This window comes from Marmota flaviventris, chromosome 3 (assembly GCF_047511675.1).
Source record: "Marmota flaviventris isolate mMarFla1 chromosome 3, mMarFla1.hap1, whole genome shotgun sequence".
In the NCBI taxonomy this organism is placed as follows: domain Eukaryota; kingdom Metazoa; phylum Chordata; class Mammalia; order Rodentia; family Sciuridae; genus Marmota; species Marmota flaviventris.
In genome coordinates, this window is record NC_092500.1 from 139112473 (window position 1) to 139135198 (window position 22726).

At 34.6% G+C, this 22726-nt stretch overlaps 1 protein-coding gene across 15 annotated transcripts in view; it reads right to left on the reverse strand.

Moving 5' to 3' along the window:
- The window catches only part of LOC114084515 (intermembrane lipid transfer protein VPS13A-like), a 62525-nt gene that overhangs the window by 35540 nt on the left and 4259 nt on the right, over positions 1-22726 (reverse strand). For all 15 annotated transcript variants that reach the window (XM_071610462.1, XM_071610470.1, XM_071610471.1 and 12 more), the window contains exons 2-5: positions 16429-16472; positions 14016-14058; positions 11656-11751; positions 11289-11390 (exon numbers count right to left, since the gene is read on the reverse strand). In XM_071610462.1, the coding sequence (XP_071466563.1) occupies positions 11289-11390; positions 11656-11751; positions 14016-14058; positions 16429-16472 (285 nt within the window). The remainder of the gene's footprint in view (positions 1-11288; positions 11391-11655; positions 11752-14015; positions 14059-16428; positions 16473-22726) is intronic.

Here is a 22726-nt window from a genome sequence, read left to right on the forward strand (position 1 = left end):
GGGCCTGGCCAAGCGCAGGGCCCAGGTTCAATCCCAGCACTGCCAAAGCAGAAAGACAGGAAGGAAGGCAAAGCCTGGTAGTAGGAGAGAGACCATCAGGGTGATCCCAGGATCAAGGCCAGCCTCAGCAACGTCCTGAGGCCTCAGCAACGTCCTGAGACCCTGTCTCAAAATACAAAGTAATAAGTAAAGGGATGAAGTGGGCCTCAGTTGTTAAGTGCCCCTGGGTTCAATCCCTGGTGCCAAGGAAAAAAAAAGCCACTAAGAGAATAAAAATATAAAAACTGGTTATATATCAATATATTTGGACACGTTAACTGCCACAGTCTGGCTGGGCACAAATGCCGCAGTCTGGCTGGGCACACAATCACGAGCCACCACACAGCTTGTAGATTCAAACAGCAACTCTTTATTCCCGAACTCACACCAGCCGTCTACAATCACGTTCTGGGGAAATCCACGTTCTCTGCCCAAATCCACGTTCTCTGCCCAACTCCACCTCCACTGGGCTTCTATCTCCAAAATATACTGTCTGAATCCCGTGAGAACTCAAGGGGAACTCAGGCAGCAGGATACGCCCTATTCCCAGCAGGAATAATCTTAAACCTTAAACCTGGAACCTAAACTGGGAACACCCTAAACACGATTATCTTAAAACCGGGAACACCCTAATCTGCCTTGGTCCTTGAGCAAGGTCACCTACATTCAATGTCGCTGCAACATGTCAGCAACATGGGGTACGCTGGCAAGGAAATTGTCATACCTACTTGGCTAATGGCTCCCAGCAGTTACCATCCCTATTCTCTTTTTAAAAGTGCTGATGAAAGCTATCTCCTTTTGTATTTCTAGACTATTTCTCCTTTAGTATTATCAGTCTTCTTTATAGACTATATATATATATATATATATATCTCCTCTCTTTTACTCTAATTACCTACATCTCCTAATTCAGTTGGCCCAGGAGGACTTCACAAAAAGTGAATGAAGATATCAACTATACACCTCAAAACTACAAGAGTTAAGTAAGAATATCTGAATATAAAAGGTCTATATAATTAAGTAAATCAGTCCATAGAATATAAGCTCTTTGAAACCAGAAGACCATATTTCAACCTTGAATCCTGTTTCATAATAAAATCCTTTGCCCTTATAAACTTATTCAATTAAATGATAAGTATTTCTTTCCCTACCCACTATTGTCCTCCTGACTTCCTTATGCAGCTCAAATTTCATATAACAACAGTATCCTCCTACCCATCATTTCACTTTCCATGGTTTCAGCTACCTGTAGTCAACCAATCCAAAAATATTAACATCTATCTTAACTTTCTCAAGAGACTACATTCACATAACTTTTATTTATTACAGTATATCATTATAATTGTTCTGTTTTTCATTGCTGTTAATCTCTTACTATGCCCAATTTAAACTTATAATTTATCACAGAAATTTATGCATAGGAAAAAAAATAGTGTATATATTTATATATAGTGAGATTTCCTGCTTACACCAGGGGGCCCCACAGACACGGGTGGACTACTATGTATTATTTCACCCACTCCTTAAACTGATTTGCTCTTTTTTCTAATTTTCCCTTGTCAATAAAGACCCAACCCTGAATAAGACCAATTTTATATAAACTTCATATAAAAATATGCTCATGCTTGTGTCTTGCCAGGTGAGTGCTGACAAAATACAGATCACAACAGGACAGACTAGAATTATGGTACAGTACTCATCACTATCTTCAAGCAACCAGTAACCCTATTACATTTCTCTAGTCAACATGTTCATACTCTTAGAACAACTATTTCAAAATTCATTTTGACTCTCTTCAAAGTTCCAACTACTCTATTTACACAACTCTGTTTTTTTTACTAGATGTTCTTGCCTCCAACTTTGGAAGAAGGCAGTTTCACAGTTAGATAACTCCTTCTCTGTCATCATCATTCAGTCAAAACAACTGTTTTTAAGGTGAACAATAACCTACATGCCAGAAACAAAATAATTTCTTAATCATCTTACCCATATATTTCATCAAGATCTATTGTTTGCATCTTAAAACAGCCCCTTTCCCACAGAACTATAAATTCCAAATTTCCTCCTATTATTTATCCACTCCTTTTTGTTCTCTTTTTGTATGTTTTCCTCTGCTATACAATCCTACATGTTAGATTTCTTTAAGGCTCAATCCTAGGATTATTTCACTTCTTACTCTATAGTGCTGCTTCAGGGAACCTCATCTATATCTTCTTGCCTGAATTATAAATCCAATGCTGGTAACTCTCAAATAAATATTGAATAAAGTAGGAAGTGAAATACAAAGTGCAGAGAACTCAACACATTCAGTAAACTACAAAGAGTTCAATATGGCTAGAGTAAAGAATGGAGGAGATGAGATTTGGGGCCAGTTATAAGGCTAGAGACGTAGATGAGATTCATTATCATAAGAGCTTTTATATATCTTGCTGAAGAGTTTAAACCTTATCCTGATAAGAACAAGGTGTCAATAATGAATTTTAAGCATGACTACGCATTTATATTTTAGATCTAGTATAATAGGAAGGACTTCTGATTAAACATGATGGATTGCATAAATTTCTCTATTGCTCAATAAAACCTCATTAAAGCAAAACAAGGGGGAAAATGAATAAATCCCCAGGGTCAAAGGAAAAAAAGAGAGGAAAAAGAGCAGATGACAAAGCAATGAAAAATCAGAAACTAGAAAGTAGATGGCCTTAAGGAAGAAGAAATTCAATTCTAAATGACCATGAATGGAAATACCATTGAAACACAAGATTAATTTGAAAACAGAATCCTGGAAACATTCAGGCTTAAACCCCCACAAAAGAAAAATGGCCATCAGGGAGCATGGTGAAGGGTAAGGGAGATAATACAAGAATTGATTTAAAGTCTGCATACAAAGTAGTTAAACTTCTAGGTCCTCTCCTAATAGCCAAGCAATTATCCCTTTTGCAAACAAATGAGAATGGAATGGTTTATTCTGGAGAAAATTTACCTAACAGGCTCCAGATTCATTGGGGGGGGGGGGCAGCAGAATAAGGCTCACACTAAAACAGAGTAAAATTCTACATAATGTACAATTACATGCAAATTCACTTAATAATATTATCAAACACATAACAAAGCTGAGCTAGAAAATATATGTAATTAGAGGAGGATCCAAGATGGTGGTCCAAAGGGAGGAAGCATTCTGTGTCGCTCCATGACCTAAGACTCAAGTAGTAAGAATACTGCTTCTTTGAGCGCATGAGTGTGCATGCACGAGAGAGAGAGAGAGAACACCCCCCCACACAGCTGCTCCCACGCAGGGCTTCAGGCCTCAGCATTAGAGCAGGACTCCCCACTACTCACCAACATAGGTCTCCCAGGTGCCCAAGCAGGACCACCAGCATCAGAACCCACAAAGGATTTCTGGCAACCCACCCACACAGAAATCCCAGACAATGCTCCCACGCAGGACACCTGGCCACTGCCCACGCGCAGGAACTCCAGCCACCACTCCCATGCAGACTCCATCTACTAACATGGGGCTCCCACATCACCTCCATCTTGGGACTCTGCAGCCATTGTCATAGTCCCCTGTGTGCAGTAGACTACCTGCACCTGGGGACATTGCACAGGTTCTGAAGACAGCCAACAGCCACAACACTGCACACCACAGAGCTAATCTCTAAACACATCACCCAACACCATGGCCCGGCTCTCCCAACCCGACCCAACACCCCATGGCTGAAAACAGTTGCCTCCATCTTGGGTCACCTTCATCACCACCTTTGGTTGGGGCAATTCCAAGTATGGAACACTGGCTGAGCAGGTATCATAGTTCCCAATTACCCCGTCTCCCCGGCAGCCGCTAGCCTAGCAGTGACTGCACAATACAAAACAACTCTCCAAGACAGGTGTGCGGCTCCCAAAGCACAACCCATAAGACCTCTGGAGATAAAGGTCCCTGATTAGGAAGTAGAAAGGGAAAGGGTGAGTGAGATACAATTTGGAGTCTAATTTAAGAGACCAGGAACTGTGAGATCTATAGGTGAGATAAGGAGATAAGACCAGGCACTCACATCACATGAGCAGGCCCCAAAGGAGATCCTTGGGGTGCAGTCTCCAATTGGGGACTGGCAGGTGCCATACCCCACTTCCAGGTGACCTGCACCCAAGTCCAATCCTCCCACTTTGGTAACCTTCACCATCCTGAGGGTAGAGATATCAGCTAACAACAGTCAACCCCACCTACTGGGAGAGAAGGAAAGCAGGAAAGATACTAATCTCCAACCAAAACAATTCTTATTTCTTTCTTCAAGATTATACTTTCCTCTCGCTCCCTCCCTCTCCCTCTCCCTCTCCCTCTCTCTCTCTCTCTCTCTCTCTCTCGCCCTCACATCCCTAACATATCTGAAACCAAGTACTTTGTATGAATTAGGATACTGAGGACTGGGATGTCTAAATAGTATCTTACAGTTGTGTTGTATATTCTTTTTTCTCCTATTTTTACATTTTTTTAATTTTTCTAATATTTATGTGTTTTTTGTTTATGTGTTCTACTGTCTTTCCACTTGTCTTCCCAAAATTACTTTCTTCTCCTGCTACTAAACTTTCTTCTTTAGATTCTTCTTTCATATTTCCTAAGATATAATAAATCTACATCCTCACCTCCTATCTACTCAACATCTTATCCTCCACCTCACTCCCGGCTCTTTGTCCAACATCAGAAACTGTAAACCCTTTTGCAAACCTACTATTTATATTGTAGATAATAACTAAATTCACCATTTCTGTATATTGTGACCAAACTGTAAACATCTTAATAACAACTATTTGGTTTAAGGTTGTATGTTATTTGTATTGGGAACTATTAACATTGTCCTTCCCCTCAAAGGAGAGGTACTGGAACCCTGCAGGGACAATATAAGCCTATATGGTAAAACTGGAACACCTCCAATCCTGCTAAAAGGGAAGACACAAGAACAATGTGAAAAGACAAAGGAAGAAAGTGTACCAAACAAATAAAGTCACTACATTTTCAGATCCATGGCCAACACAGAAGAAGAAATGACAGAGAAGGAGTTCAGGATGTACATGATTAAAATGTTCTGTGAATTAAATAATGATATGAGAACAAATACAGGCAGGAAAGATCATTTCAATAAACAGCTACATAAGCAAATACAGGAAGCAAAAGATTACTTCAATAGGATGATGGAGGTTCTAAAAAAAAACACCAAACAGAAATTCTTGAAATGAAAGAAATAATAAACCAAGTTAAAAGTTCAATTGAAAGCATCACCAATAGATTAGACCACTTGGAAGACAGGACCTCAGACCATGAAGAGAAAATATATAATCTTGAAAAGAATATAGACCACCCAATGAAGATGGTAAGAAACCATGAGTAGAACATTCAAAATATGGCAGTGCATAAAAAGAACAGATTTAAGAATTATTGGGATAGAGGAAGGTATAGAATTCCAAACCAAAGGAATGAGCAATCTAGGAAATACTATCAGAAAATTTTCCAAACATGAAGAATGAATTGGAAAAGCAAATATAAGAGGCTTACAGGACGACCAAATGTACAAAATCACAACAGTTCCACACCAAGGCACATTATAATGAAAATGTCTAGCATACAGAACAAAAAGAGAATTTTAAAAGCCAGGAGTGAAAAGAATCAGATTACATGTAGGGGAAATCCAATTAGGTTATCTGCAGATTTGTCAACCCATACCCTGAAAGCTAGAAGATCCTGGAACAACATTTATCAAGCTCTGAAAGAAAATGGATGCCAATCAAGAACCTTATATCAAGCAAAATAAAGATTTAGATTTGATGATGAAATAAAAACCTACCATGATAAAAAAAAAAGTTAAAAAAAAGAATTTACAACTAGAAAGCCTGCACTACAGAACATCCTAGGCAAAATATTCCATGAAGAGGAAATGAAAAAAAACAATAAAATTCATCAGAGGGAGGTATCACACTAAAGAAAAAACTAATCAAAGGAGAACCAAGTCAAATTAAATGACAAAAATGGTTGAGAATACAAATCATGTCTAAATAATAACCCTGAATGTTAATGGTCTAAACTCACATATCAAAAGACACAGACTAGCAGATTAGATTTTTTAAAAAGACCCAACAATATGATGCCACCAAGAGACTCATCTCATAGGAGAAGACATCCACAGACCGAAGGTGAAAGGTGGGGAAAAATCATACCACTCACATGGACTGCGGAAGCAAGCAGGGGTTTCCATCTTCATATCAAATAAAGTAGACATCAAGCTAAAGTTAATCAAAAGGGAGAAAGAAGGATATTTCATACTGCTCAAGGGAACCATACACCGACAAGACTTAGCAATTATAAAAATATATTCACCAAACAATGGAGCATCTACATTCATCAAACTCTTCTCAAGTTCAATAATCAAACAGACCATAACACAATAATTTTGAGTGACTTTAACATACCACGTCCACCACTAGATAGATCTTCCAAACAAAAGAAACTACAGAACTCAATAATACAATCAATAACTTAGACCTGACATATATATAGAGAGAGAATATTTCATCCTTCAACAAGCGAATACACTTTCTTCTCAGCAGCACATGGTTCCTTCTCTATACTAGATCATGTATTATGCCACAAAGAAACTCTTAGCAAATACAAAAAAGTAGAGATACTATCCTGCATTCTATCAGATCATAATGAAAAAAAATTACAAATCAATGATAAAATAAAAATAAAAGCTACTCCAACACGTGGAGACTAAGTAATATGCTACTGAATGAACAAAGGGTTGCAAAAGACATCAAGGAGGAGATTCAAAAATTCTTAGAGGTAAATGAGAACACTGACACAACATATCAAAATCTCTGGGACACCATAAAGGCAGTACTAAGAGGAAAGTTCATTGCATGGAGTTCATTCCTTAAAAAAAAAAAAAAAAAAAAAAGTCAACAAATATATGACCTAACATTACATTTCAAAGCCCTACAAAAAGAAGAACAAATCAACACCAAAAGCAGAAGACAGAAAATAATTAAAATCAGAGCTGAAATCCATGAAAGTGAAACAAAAGAAACAACTGAAAAAATTGACAAAAAGTTGCTTCTTTGAAAAAAATATATAAAATTGACAGACCCTTAGCCATGCTAATGAAGAGAAGGAGAGAGAAAACTCAAATCACTAACATACATGATGAAAAAGGTACTATCACAACAGACACTACAAAAATACAGAAGATAATTAGAAATTATTTTGAAAACTTATATTCCAATAAAATAGAAAATACTGAAGGCATCGACAAATTTCTAGAGTCATATGATTTGCACAAATTGAATCAGAATGATATACACAATTTAAATTTATCAATTTTAAATGATGAAATAGAAGATGCCATCAGAAGCCTACCGACCAAGAAAAGTCCAGGACCAGATGGATACACATCCGAGTTCTACAAGACTTTTGAAGAAGAACTAATACCAATACTCTCGAATTTATTTCAGGAAATAGAAAAAGAGGCAGCACTTCCAAACTCATCCTATGAGGCCAATGTCACCCTGATTCCAAAACCAGGCAAAGACACATCAAAGAAAGAAAACTTCAAACCAATTTCACTAATGAACATACATGCAAAAATTCTCAATAAGTTCTGACGAATCAAATAAAAACATACCAAAAAGATAATGCACCATGATCACAAGGGGTTCACTCCAGGGATACAAGTTTGGTTCAACATACGGAAATGAATAAATGTAACTCATCACATCAAGAGACTTAAAGATAAGAATCATATGATTTTATCTAATGATAATCAATGCAGAAAAAAAGCATTTGTCAAATACAGCACCCCTTCATGTTCAGAACACTAGAAAAACCAGGGAAAAACAGGAACATATCTTGACATTTTGTAAAAGCTATCTACGCAAAGCCCCAGGCCAACATCATTCTAAATTGAGAAAAATTGAAAGTATTCCCTCTAAAAACTAGAACAAGACAGGTATGCCCTCTTTCACCATTTCTATTTAACACAATTCTTAAAACACTGGCCACAGCAATTAGACAGATGAAAGAAATTAAATGGATATGGATAGGAAAGGAAGAATTCAAATCAGCACTATGCTAATGATATGACTGTATACATAGAAGACCCAAAAAATTCCACCAGAAAACTTCTAGAACTAGTAAATGAATTCAGCAAAGTAACAGGATACAAAATCAATACCCATTAAACAAAGGCATTTCTGTATATCTGATATACAAATCCTCTGAAAGGAAAATTACCCATTTATAATAGCCTCAAAACAAATAAAATACTTGGAAATCAACCTAACAAAAGAAGTGAAAGACCTCTACAATGGAAACTATAGAACACTAAAGAAATTAAAGAAGACCTTAGAAGATGAAAAGATCTGCCTTGTTCTTGGAGAGGCAGAATTAATATTGTCAAAATGACCATAGTACCAAAAGCACTATACAGATTTAAGGCAATTCCAATCAAAATCCCAATGACATTCCTTTTAGAAATAGAAAGAACAGTCATGAAATTCATCTGGAAAAATAAAGAGACCCAGAATAACTAAAGCTATCCTTAGTAAGAAGAGTGAAACAGGTGGCATCACTTTACCAGACCTTAAACAATACTACAGAGCAATAGTAACAAAAATAGCATGGTATTGGCACCAAAATAGATTTGTAGACCAATGGTACAAAATAGAGAACAGAGACTAACCTACATAATTACAGTTATCTTATATGGACAAAGGTGCCAAAAACATACATTGGAGAAAAGATAGCCTCTTCAACAATGGTGCTAGGAAAACTAGAAATCCATATGCAACAAAATGAAATTAAAACCCTATCTCCCACCATGCACAAAACTCAACTCAAAGTGGATCAAGGACCTAGGAATTAAACCAGATAAACTGTGCCCAAATCTCCATCATGTCAGATTAGGCCCCACTTTCCTTAATAAGACTCTTATAGTATAAGAAGTAAAATCAAGAATAAATAGGATGGATTCAAACTAAAAAGCTTCTTCTCAGCAAAAAAAGAATAGAGAGACTATATCTTGGGAGCAAATTTTTACCCCTCACATATCAAAGACCACTGATCCCTAGGGTATATAAAGAACTCAAAAAGCTAAACACCAAAAAAAAGAAATAACCCAATCAATCAATGGGCCAAGGAACTGAAAAGACACTTCTCAGAGATGATATATAATCAATCAATAAATATATGAAAAAATGTTCATCATCTCTAGCAATTAGAGAAATGCAAATCAAAACTACTCTAAGACTTTATCTCACTCCAGTCAGAATGGCAGCTATTATGCATACAAACAACAATAAGTGTTGGCGAGGATGTGGGGAAAAAGGCACACTCATACAGTGCTGGTGGGACTGCAAATTGGTGCTACCAATATGGAAAGCAGTATGGAGATTCCTTGGAAAACTGGGAATGGAACCACAATTTGACCTAGCTATCCCACTCCTCGGTCTATTCCCAAAGGATTTAAAAACAGCATACTACAGGGACACAGCCACATCCATGTTTATAGCAACACAACACAACAGCTAAACTGTAGAATCAACCTAGATGCCCTTCAGTAGATGAATGGATAAAGAAAATGTGGTATATATACACAATGAAATATTATTCAGCATGAATAGAGAATAAAATCATGGCATTTGCAGGTAAATGGATGGAGTTGGAGAATATTATGCTAAGTGATGTAAGCCAATACCAAAAAGTGCCAAATGTTTTCTCCAATATAAGGATACTGATTCATAATGGGGTTGGAGGAGGGCATGGGTTTATAAGGATAAAGGATATTATTTATGCCTTAAGATAGATGAACTCTAGATAGGGAAAAGGGAAGGGATGGGAAAGTAGAAGGCATGGGGGTAGGAAAGGCGATAGAAGAAGATGGACATCATTACCCTAAGTACATGTATGAAGACACAAATGGTGTGACTCTACTTTGTGTAAAACTAGAGATATAAAAAAATTGTGCTCATATATAACAAATTAGAATAATGTAAAAAAAGAAAATCTATGTAATTAGAGTATACTATTTGGCTCAACGGTAAACATTTATACTACTCGGTCAATCTTCACAGTCCCATCACTATATCATTCACACACACACACTATACACATACACACACACCCACACACACACCCACACACACACACACAGTCTAAATTTAATAAATCAAGTAATAGAAATGTATCTTATTTAGCAATATGATAATTCTTTAGGGAGTAGGGTATATGGCTAAGTGAGAAGTGTTTTGTTTATTTAACTTTGGGTACTATAGTACTATTTAGCTTTAAAGTTATGTACTGTTTATTATATTGATAAAATAAATATTTTAAAAAGAAAATGCCTACGAATGACTATATAGAGGATATGAAAAAAGTTTGACAAAGAAAATAGATTTACATGTGGTACTACCAGAGATTATGCTAAATCTCCACTAATGTTTGTCAACAGGTAAAACATTTTATTTCTGGAGTTCACTTTTCATTTAAAAACAATCAATGCAAGAATAGTGAAGTATACATATGCTTTATTTTAAAGATGCTTAGCTGTTCAAGGAATAACAGAGGAGTAAAAGATAAGCAAAGGACTAGATTAGGTAGATGACTTTATTTTTTTAAAAAAGGAGAGGCTACAGTATGTTTAAGCTAAGAAGAAAAATCCACTAGGGAAAGAAGCAAAGAGTCAGCATGTAAAAAGTAGCTGGAGATGCTGACTAGGAAGTGAAAATAAAGAGATGCAGGATACCTCATATACCACTGAAAAAGGGCTTATAGTAATAATGGACCATGTGGTCTAATTTGAATAGGAAAAGATGTGAAGTAAGAAAGCAAATAAACAGTCTATGGCAAATATAAATATATCAAGATACTAAGTATCTTCAAAAGTGTAAAAATTGATACAAGGAGAATACAAAAGCAAGGACTAGAAAGGTAAGAAAATACACTTGATAAAATTAATGGCTATCACTAAAAGCTGACCTTTATCCTTATAAACCAGACATAGTATTTATGCCTTAAGATAAATTCTGCAAGGTAAAAAATTTTGTATACATGACAAAATACAAACCACATTAAAATTCTCCATGTAATAAGATTCTCTCATATTTGTTAAATAATCTCAGTGCCTCCAGAGACAAACATTCTATTATGAGAAATATTTGTTTTTTTACACTTTCTTATTAGCACTTTTAGGTTTGTTTGGTTTTTTTACCTTGATCAACTACTTTTTGCTTTGTTTCTTCTATTCTTTTTAATTCCTGTTGCTTTGCTTCTAGGAGTTGTTTTTCTTCCTTTAAAGGATCATATTTTATTCCTATAGAAGCATTAAAAGGAAGAATCTAAATACTTTAAATTTAAATATACTCATTCTAACATTTACCTTTGAAAAAAATCACTAATTCATCGTCTACAAAAATTTAGAATAAAAGCCAATTTTATTTGAAGTAATATACCAAATTTATATATTAAAATATCTCCAAAATACCACCCAAAATATTTTATACAAATATAATTATAAAACATAAAGGTTTTCCCATCTATAAAAAAGAGTAAATTATAAACTTTAATATTTGACTTACTGGAAGAAGGCACTATGAGTAAATAAATATCTTCTAATACAGCTTCAAATGGTTGAGTATAAAGGTTTTTCCATGGAATTCTAAGTTTAAGATTACCTACAGTCAAAAAAAAAAAAAAGTATGAAAATATTCATCCAACCTACATTTACCATCCATCTATTTTATTCTGCCTTAGAAGAGATCTTTGAAAGATCAATAAGACTAACTATATCCAATAATGGCAAGGGGACAATATGTTCATTGTACCACACATTTGGAAATGTTTTCTCATTCAACAAATTGTATTCCTATTATATATACTAGGGAAGATGCTAAGTGGTGAGGATACAATAAAAACTAAACTGACTTCTTCTCCAGAAACTTGGTGTCAGGTTGGGATTGTAGCTCAGTGGTAGAGTGCTTGCTTAGCACATGTGAGGCATTGGGTTCGATCCTCAGCACCACATAAAAATAAATAAAATAAAGGTATTGTGTCTATCTACAACTAAAAATATTGAATTTTAAAAAAGAAAGTGACTAGTAGAAGGAAAAAATAAACAATAATAATAATATTAAAGAACGATAGTTGTGCTCTATATGTGTAATAAGAATTGTAATGCATTCCACTGTTGTTGTGTATTTTAAAAATAAATAAATAAATAAAATTTTAAAAAAAGAACGATAGGTACTAGGAGAAAGGTATGCAAACAAATACCTTAAATGATTCTCCAAATTATCTTGTTTAGTCCAGAGTTCTTTCCATTACCTTGTATTACCACTAAACATTACCTTATCATTTTTAAACAATAGCAAGCAAGAAAAAAGAGGAATGCATGATCTAAAGGAAATAGGTCCATCGAAAGGAACTAGATATCTATATACACACATATGTATATACATGCATATACATATACATATATATGAATTTATATATCTATACTCACACGTATACATACACACACACACATTTGGGTGGGAAAGAGGTGGTGCCTGAGAATCAAACCCAACACCTTATGCCTACAAAGCACATATTATATCACTGAGCTTTACCCACCACTCCCTCCTGATACATGAGGTTAAATTAATATACAATAAAATATGACAATAATTATTTTAAGAATTCAATGACTTATTGAAATTTTTAAAAGCTATCTTAAATATATTACCTGTTGTACAATGGACTAATGGGGATTATTCACCATACCCAAATATGCATTTATAGGATTATTATGATACCATAAGAAATAAATGAGTTCAAGTCAACTTGGATTATAAGAAATCCTTATTACACATAAATACAACATGGTTATAAGTATTTAAAATATATACATGTACACAATCAAAAACTCCAAAAAGAAAAATGTAAGGGGGCAAAATAATGGGTGACGTTCCCCCCCACCCTTTTACTTATGCTAAACTGCCTTTAAATGGGTGGAGGAATGGGACAAAATTCAAGTCTTGGCAATATAAGGTGATGAAAACTTTCTGTGGTATATGGTCCAATACCAACTATAATACACAAAACTGTGAAAACCTTCATAATATAATTTATGTAAACTTTCAAAATACCAGTTCCTCAATGGGACCAATACATATTCAATAACATTATAGAATCCCACTTCAAAAACAATATAGCAAAAATTTCAAAGTCCCAACTAAAGACACTTATCATCTTCCACAATATTTAAAATAAAACCATAATATAATCTAAGAATTATGACAAGTTTTTATTAAACATGTTGAAACTTTACACTCAGTTTCTACTCAATCAATATATTTAAAGTATGCACTATAAATACAGGTAAATTAATACAAAAACAAGGGGCTGGGGTACTAACTTAGAGGTTGAGCACTTGCCTAGGACATACCAGACCCTATCTTTGATCCCAGAACCACAAAAAAATAACATAAGATAAATAATTAAAAATAAAATTTAAAATATAAAAAATGTAAAACAAGAAATTATACAGTATTTTCTGGAAATTCTGGAAACCTAGGGAAAAAAATCCAGAGCAGAAACAAGTTTTCAGATTGGTTCCTGGTGACAGTACATGGATGATCCAAACCCTCATCCTCACATCATATATCCAGTACTAATCAGAATACAGCAACAGTGATTACTCAGAAACCTAGAAAACAAAGACACTTAAGGTACCTGGTGGCCCCCAACTCAATTTTAAAACCTACTAGAATGTGTCATTTCTAAATTATGAAGGTATCAAGTACTGGGCAAGAGTACATAAATCTCACAATATTTTTAAGCCATACAACTAAACCCTACCTAAACAAGAATACATGATAACTTTATTTTCAGCAGTGCTCAGAAATATTTAAAATATATCATTACAGGGCAAGAAGGGCATTCCACTAATACAGCTTACCAATATGACCAACTTTAACTTTAAAGGGCACATCCAGTTGACTCTACCAAGAAAAAAAAAATATGTAAAGCATTAATAAATATAAAGTTCAAAACAAAAACTACTTTTTTCTCCCAATAATTGCTTAAAGGGTATCTGAATTACCTGCACATTATCTTCAATACTTACTTAAATTTACAAATATATAATTAAAATATTATTCAAGTCAATAAAATTAATGGAGGCTTCTCTTTTCATAATAAGTAGTATAAGGGTCCACATTCCTGCTGCCCAAAAAAGCTACCCATACCAGATAATTAACACTTTTGTATTATTTTTTTTTTAAGTGAGAAAGCTCACTGTCCGTTTGTGCTTCTAGAAACATTTTGCAAAAAAAAAAAAAAAAAAGCTTCAAAACATTTCTCCCCATTCAATGTCAGAAAGAACAGCCTTTATAATAAATGGTGTTAGGAAAATTGTATACCTAGTTGCAAAAATATGTCTTATGCCATACAAAAAATTAACTCAAAATGGATTAAAGAACTAAATGTAAAAGCTAACACTATAAACGTCTTAGAGGAAAATATAAGGAAAAATCTTCATGACATTAGATTTGGCAATGATTTCCTGGATAAGACAACAAAAGCACACATAATTTAAAAAACAGATGAACTGACCTTTATCAAATTAAAAACTTTTGAACACCAAAGGATACTGTCAATAGAATGTTAAGGTAACCATTGGAAAGAGGTAAAATATCTGTTAAGGGTCAATATGCAGAATAGATAGATTGCCAAAAACTTAACAACCACAGCAACAACAACAACAAAAACCTGATTAAAAAACGATAAAGGACTTGGACAGACATTTCTACAAACATACACAAATGGTAATAAGCACATGAAAAGAGGTTCAATATCATTAGTCATTACTAATTTGATACTAATCAAAATAATAAGATATCACTTCACATCTATTGGAATGGCTATTATCAAATAAAAGCAGAAATAACAAATGCTAGAAGATTTAAAGGATATGAAGAAATTCTTTTTTTTTTTTTTCTTTTTTTTTTGGTTCTGGTGATTGAACCTAATACCACTGAACTATTTCTCCTGTCTTTTTTACTTTTGAGACAGGGTCTCAATAAGTTGCTGAGAGTCTTGCTAAATTTCTGAGACTGGCTTAGAACTTGCAAACCTCCTGCCTTAGCCTTCTGTGTTGCAGGCATACATCAAGGCACTCAACAAGGATTTGGAGAAATTAAAATCCTGTGCACTGCCGGAGGGAATGGAAAATGGTACAACTACTATGGAGAAAAAAACCTGGGTGGTCTCTAAAATATATATAAATATAAATAAAAATTTTCATATGACCCAGCAATTTTACTCCTAAATAAATACTCAGAGAAGTTGAAAACAGCATCTAGAATGAACACATGTACACAAATATCATTGTAGCATTATTCACAAGAGCCAAAAGGCAGAAACAACCAATGTGTTCATCAATAGCTGAATGGATACGATCCGTATGTATATGTGTACACACACACACACACACACACACACACACCACACAAATATTATTCAGCCATAACAAGGAATGAGAGTCTGATACATGCTACAACATGATGAACCATAAAGACACTTTGTAAGTGAAATAAGCTAGACATAACTGGACAAATACCACATAATTCCATTTATATTTAGAATAGGCAAATGTATCAGGGTGGTGAGAGAGGATTAGGAAACTACTTTTTAATGAATACAGAGCTTCAGTTTGCAATGTATAAAGAGTCCCAGGGTCTGTGGGGAGAGGGAATAGACGTTACTATTTAATGGCTATAGTTTCTCCTGGGGATGGAAAAGTTGTGGAAATAGTACTATGAAGGCTCCACGAAATTGTGAATATAAGCCATGCCACTGAACTGAACATATTAAAATGGTATTTTAAAAAAGTGAAAACTGAGGGGGGGGCTGCAATTGTGGCTCAGTGGTAGAGCGCTCACCTAGCATGTGTGAGACCCTGGGTTCGATCCTCAGCACCACATAAAAATAAATAAATAAAATGAAGGTATTGTGTCCATCTACAACTAAAAAAAAAATTAAGTGAAAACTAGAAGACAAATGAAACACTAAAATAAAACAGTATGGGAATAAATAAAATATAATTTTTTATGTATGCAAGTATGTATGTATTTATGGCAATGTTGGGGTCTGAAACCAGGGCCTTGCCCATACTAGATAAGCACTCTACCACTGAGCCACAATATCAGTTTGTGCTTTTAATGAAATTGAATCTTTGTTTTACACAATTCACATTTTAAAAATAACTTCCAAAATTTTTTTTCAAACTTACATAATTTAGAATGGCAAGCTGTATTAGGAAGAATACATCAAATGCACTAACATTAAAAATTTTTATAGTTAATACCTACCAGGGCATTTTCTTTGACTTCAAGATTCTTGAGGGCCACATCTCCTAAAAAAAAAAAAAAATATTACAAAAATAAACTTAAAATGTTCAAAACTTTTTCATTTTAAAAGGTTAAGTATGTTTCATTCTTGAATATAATACTAGGGAAGAATAATCACAAAAAAAAGTACATAAACAGAAAATAAAATCTACCTTTTTTTTTTTTAACTAGCTTACCTTCATTCTTCTGCATGACCTAAGATGGTATGTTTAATCAAAACTTACTGAAATTTTTTTACCTCTGCAATTGTAGCCTAACATTAATGTATACAAATAATTTAATCAGAATAATACAAATACTATAAATCCACCAAAGTAGCATAATACAAGATCAATAAGCAAAAAGCAAGTTGTATTTATATGGGCAATGAACAGTCTGGAAAGAAATTATAAAAATGTAAAATCAGTGAGCACACAGATATTTAAATATAAAAATTTTCAAATTCAAATACAAAATGAAAAAAATTTAAATTAACATAATAGAACTGCCAGATGATTATTATTTTTCCAGAGGGGAAAAAAAGGAGAGATAACATTACATACATATTATATGTAATATGATATAGTTTGAGTAATAATAGCTGCGAAATTTCCAAAATTAATGATACAAACACCATAGATCCAGGAAGCTCAGAGAACACCAAGTTCTGACCTCTCTGGGGACTACTGAAAGGAATGGTTTCTGTATTAGATGACTCAGAGCTCAGGAAAAGAAATTATAGTTTGGATATCAGGTTAAAAGCCAAGAAAACCAGTGGTAGACACCATAACTCATAAGAGCTACACCGAACTATAGCCTGTAAAACTGAGATCCAAGAGATTAAGTATAAATAAATACAAAAAGAATACATATGGCACAAAGAAGTAGGTGAGGTATATTTAAAAATTTAAGTCATATTAAAAGCAGTTGTAACCTGGTATAGTGGTAATCCCAGCAACTCAGGAGGTTGCAGCAGGAGAATCACAAGTTTGAACCCAGCTTCAGCAACTTGGCAAGACCCCTGGCTGCTTGCAGGCAAGCAAGCAGCTGCATATCTGGGGGAACTGAGGGGGAAAAAAAAAAACCACAAACATAAGCCAAGGGATAATGCATGCCAAAAAGAAGGCTGAGAAAACCTTAGGCCTTCATTCAGGGCTTCCTCATGAAGGTCTCTTAAGTACAGAGCCAGTCTGCAGACTAAGAGGCAGCTCTCTTTTCAAATACCCAATTTTTAAGAAAAGATAAATAATACATACAAAGATGCATACAAAGAAACACAAAAACATGGTCCATTCTAAGGTGAAAAAACTTCAGGAAACCAACATTAAAGAAACAGGCTCAGGATTTACTAGAAAAATGACTTTAAAACAACTTTCAATTATGATCAAAGAACTGAAGAAACACAGGATACAGAACTTAAGGAAATCTGGGAAACTATAAACAAAGAATATCTACAGAGTTAGAAATATTTAAAAAAAGAACCAAATATAAATTCTAGAGCTGAAAAGTATAATAATCAGATGGAAAAATTTGCTACAGAAATATTAATAGTAGATTTAAACAGGCAGAAGAAACAATCACTGTCTTGAAGATCAGTCATCTGAAATTGTAGAGGAGCAAAAAAGAAGAAAAGTAAATAGAGCCTAAGGACTAACAGGACACTATCAAATGGATCATTTTATGTGTCATGGAAGTCTCAGAGATGAGAGATAAAGAGCAGAGAGCTCTTTGAAGAAATAACATACAAAAACTTCCCATATTTAAGGAAGACATGAATATACAAATCTAAGAATCTCAAGAAATTCCAGATAGGATAAACCTAAAGATTATTAAACTTCTCAGCAGAAACTTTGCAATCAAAAGTCAATGAGATAACATATTTAAAATACTGGGAAACAATTTTAACAAAGATTATATCCACTTAAACTCTTTCAAAAATAAAAGAGAAATTAATATATTCCCAGATAAACAAAAGCTGAGCAAGTTCATTTCCATTAAACCTACCCTATAAAAAATTCTAAAGGAAATCCTTCAAGTTGAAAAGAAAGGATACCAGATAATAAACAAACATCACATGAAAAGCATAAATTTCTCCAGGAAAGTCAAACAAGGACAAATATAAGATCCAGCAGTCTTATAATGTTGATCTGCATCTCCACTTTATATTATGTTTTATATGACAAAAGTACAAAAAAATAATTATAAGTCTATGTTAATGAGTATACGACATAAGATGTAATTTGTCTCACTAATCAAAATATAGATCAAGGGGGGATGCACCTGTAAAGTTGTTTTTGTACACAATTCAAGTTAAATTGGTACTTATTTAAAATACAGTGTCATAACATCAGGATATGCAATCACCATGGTTACCACAAAGAAAATATCTATAGAATATACACCAAAAAAAAAGGGGGGGGATAAAAACATGTCCCTACAAAAAAAAAAAATCAACTGAACACATAAAAGCCATAAGGTGCAAATGAGAGACAAAAATAAGCTTTCAAACATATAGAAAGTGAGTACCAAAAAAGACAATACTAAGTCCTTTCTTATCTGTAATTACTTTAAATATAAATGTTCAACTCCCTAACCAAAAATAAATAAATAAATAATGGCAGAATGGATTAAAACAAAATAGGATCCAATAATATGCTAAGAACACACATAGGTTAAAAGCAAAAAGATAGGAAAAGAAATCTCAAAAGAGCAGGGATATCTATGCTAGATATAATCAGACATATAAACTTTAATTCAAAACCTCTTAACTGGAAGCCGCCCGCGCGAGGTCGGGGTGAGCCCCTCAGCGGGGCGGGGCCCGGGCAGGCTCTGGCTGTGGCGCCGGCCGTCCCTCCCCCCGGGGGTCCCAGCCCAGCCGCTGCGCTGGGAGCCCCTACAGCTGATCCGCCGTTCGTGTCGCCCGCTCCTGCCTCCCTCGCGGCCGCCCTCTCCTCCGGACCAGGGCGCGCCGTGGCCCCTGCCGCCTCCTAGGGCTCCTGCGGGCGCTGTGGGCCAAGCCCATGGTGTGCAAGGAGCGCGTGGTGAGGCCCTACTCAGAGCTGGGCGAGCGGCCGCCGGAGGACAACCAGAGTTTCCAGTACGACCACAAGGCCTTCCTGGGCAAAGAGGACTCCAAGACCTTGGATCAGCTCACCCCAGAAGAGAGCAAGGAGAGGCTGGGGAAGACAGTTTCAGTGATGTTCTACCAAACATTTAAGGAAAAAATACTAATCCCTTATAATCTCTTCCAGAAAACACAAGCAGAGGGAACACTTCCTAATTCATTCTATGAGGCCAGAATTATCCCAATACCAAAACCAGATAAAGATACTTTGGAAAACTCAAACTAATAGTGACAGAAAGCAGATCAGTGGCTGATCAGTGGACAAGAAACATGAGAAAGGAAAGGGGGCTTAAAAGAAAGGATGACAAAGTGACACAAGAAACTTTGGAGCATGACTGATATGTTCATTATCTTAATTCTGATGACGTATTCCAATTGCATACACATGCCAACACTTACCAAATTATAGACTTTAAAAAGTGCATTTGAAAAAAATAGTATGTATTTTACTATGTCAATTATACCTCAAACACCTGTTTAACATATATGTAGCAGGATCTAGATAGTGGATAGGTATGTAAATGGACATAGGCTAAGAAAATCTGATAACATGGATTCATACTTGAATACTTCTCATAAAAGTACTATGAAAGAACTTAGAACATGGTAAAAGTAAATAAGTAAATAAAAATTTTAAAACGATTACTTAAGGGCTGGGGATGTAGCTCAGTGGTAAAATGCTTGCTTCACATGCACAAGGTCCTGAGTTTGGTCCCCAACACTGGAAAAATAAAAATAGTAACAATAATAATACTTCAAGAATTAGAATTGGTAATTACCCCTGAACTGCAAGAACCATTTGTCTGGTTCCCTAGTATATTCCTATTTCAGAATAATGACCTCTTAAAATTAGGAAAAAGGTCCTGACTGAATCTTCATTTTTTCCTATATAGTCCAGTCCCTAGCAGAATGGAGGTATGCAGTAAATGGCTACTGTACTGTACACAAAGAGAAAACTGGGGATTAACATTTCAAAAACAGGATATGCACACCAGTTAAAGAGCAATAACTATGTTACATAAAGATGTCAGGCATAACAACAACAAAAATTATAGTTGTCCAAGTAGTGTAAATTTGGAGAAAAAAAAGAAGAGAAGAAAGACTAAATTAAGAAAAGGCTATGAAATTCAGGTTTTTCTATGCTGAAAGTAATAATTATTACACAAGACACTTTAACTGCCTTTTGAATTTCTAACACTTTTGCCTTAAATGTTCCCTTAAAAAGTAACCCAAAGAAAGACCCAAACTAATAAAATTAGAGATTAAAAAGGACATCTTCACACATTTCTGAAATCCAGAGCATCATTAGGGGCTACTTTGAAAACTTATATTCCAAAAATTTAAAAATATGGACAAATTTCTGGATACATACAACTTATCAAAATTGAATCAAGAAAATAAAACCTAAACCAACCAATAAAAAGCAATGAAATTAAAGCAGTAATGAAGTCTCCCAACAAAGAAATGAAGTCTCCCAACTTAAAACCAGATGGATTCTCACCTGAATTCTAACACATTTAAAGAACTAATGTCAGTGTTTCTCAATGTATTCCATGAAAGAGAAAAGGAGGGAATACTCCCCAAATCATCCTATGAAGCCAGTATCACCCTGATACCAAAATCAGGAAAGGACACAACAAGGAAAGAAAACTACACACCAGTATCCCTGATGAACACAGATGCAAAAATCCTTAATAAAATGTTAGCAAGTTATATTCAACATATTAAGAAGACTATACTTCAATTTTGCTTTAATTCCAGGATTGACAGGATGATTTAACATAAACAAATCAATAAATGTAACTTACCACATAAGTAGAATTAAGAACAAAAATCATGCTGTCATCTCAGTAGATACAGGAAAAGCCTTTAGCAAAATCCAGCATCCATTCATGCTAAAAATACCAAAGAAATTAAGGATACAAGGGACCTACCTCAACATCATAAAGACTATATGCGACAAACCCAAAGCCAACATCACATTGAATAGAGAAAAACTGAAAGCATTTCCTCTAAAATCAGGAACAAGACAGGATGTCCTTGACATGTTCCTATACTTAGAAGATCCACGGGGGGCGGGGAGGGAGACACCACAGGACTGTCGTGTCTCTATCAGGAGACTTCTAGAGCTGATAAATACATTCAGCAAAGTAGCAGGATACAAAACCAATATACAAAAACCAACAGCTTTTCCATATACCAATGGTGAATCCACTGAAAAAGAAATCAATAAAACAATTCCATTCACAATTGTCTTATTATTTTTTAATAATAATAATAATAATAATAATAAGATACCCAGGAATAAATCTAACCTGGGAAGGAAAAGACCTTTACAATGAAAATTATAGAACATTGAAGAAAAAATGAAGAAGACCTTGGAAAATAAAAAGACCTCCAATGTTCTTGGATAAGCAGAATTAATATTATTAAATGGTCATATTATGAAAAGTGATACACAGATCAATGCAATCTCAATCAAAATACCAATGACATCCTTCATGGAACTAGAAGAAAACTTCTAAAATTCATATGGAAGAATAAAAGGCTCAGAATAGTCAAGGCTATTTTGAGCAATAAAAGCAAAGCTGGAGGTACCACTATCCCTGACTTCGAATTATACTATAGACCTATAGTAATAAAAACAGCAAGGAATTGGCATAAAAACAGACATGAACAACAATAGAAGAGAAGACAAAAAATTCCACAGACACCTGATCTTTGACAAAGGTGCCAAAAACATATTTGGGGAAAAGACAGCCTTTTAACAAATGGTGCTGGGAAAACTGTTTACCCATATATAAAAAAACGAAACAAAATCCCTATCTCTTACCCTGCACAAGTCAACTTAAAATGGATCAAAGACCTAGGATTTAGACCAGAAATTCTATAAATGATAGAAGAAAACACAGAGTCAACACTCTTAATATACAGGTGCAGGCATTGCCTTCCTCAATAAGACTCTTAAAGTTCAGTAAATAAAACCAAGAATTAACAAATGAATGGCATCAATTAAAACAAACAAACAAAAAAAAACTGCACAGCAAAGGAAACTATTAAGATCATGGAGAGCCTACAAAATAGGAGAAAAATCCTTGCCAGTTATTCTTCTGACAGAATATCTAAAATATATACAGAACTCAAAAACTTAACACC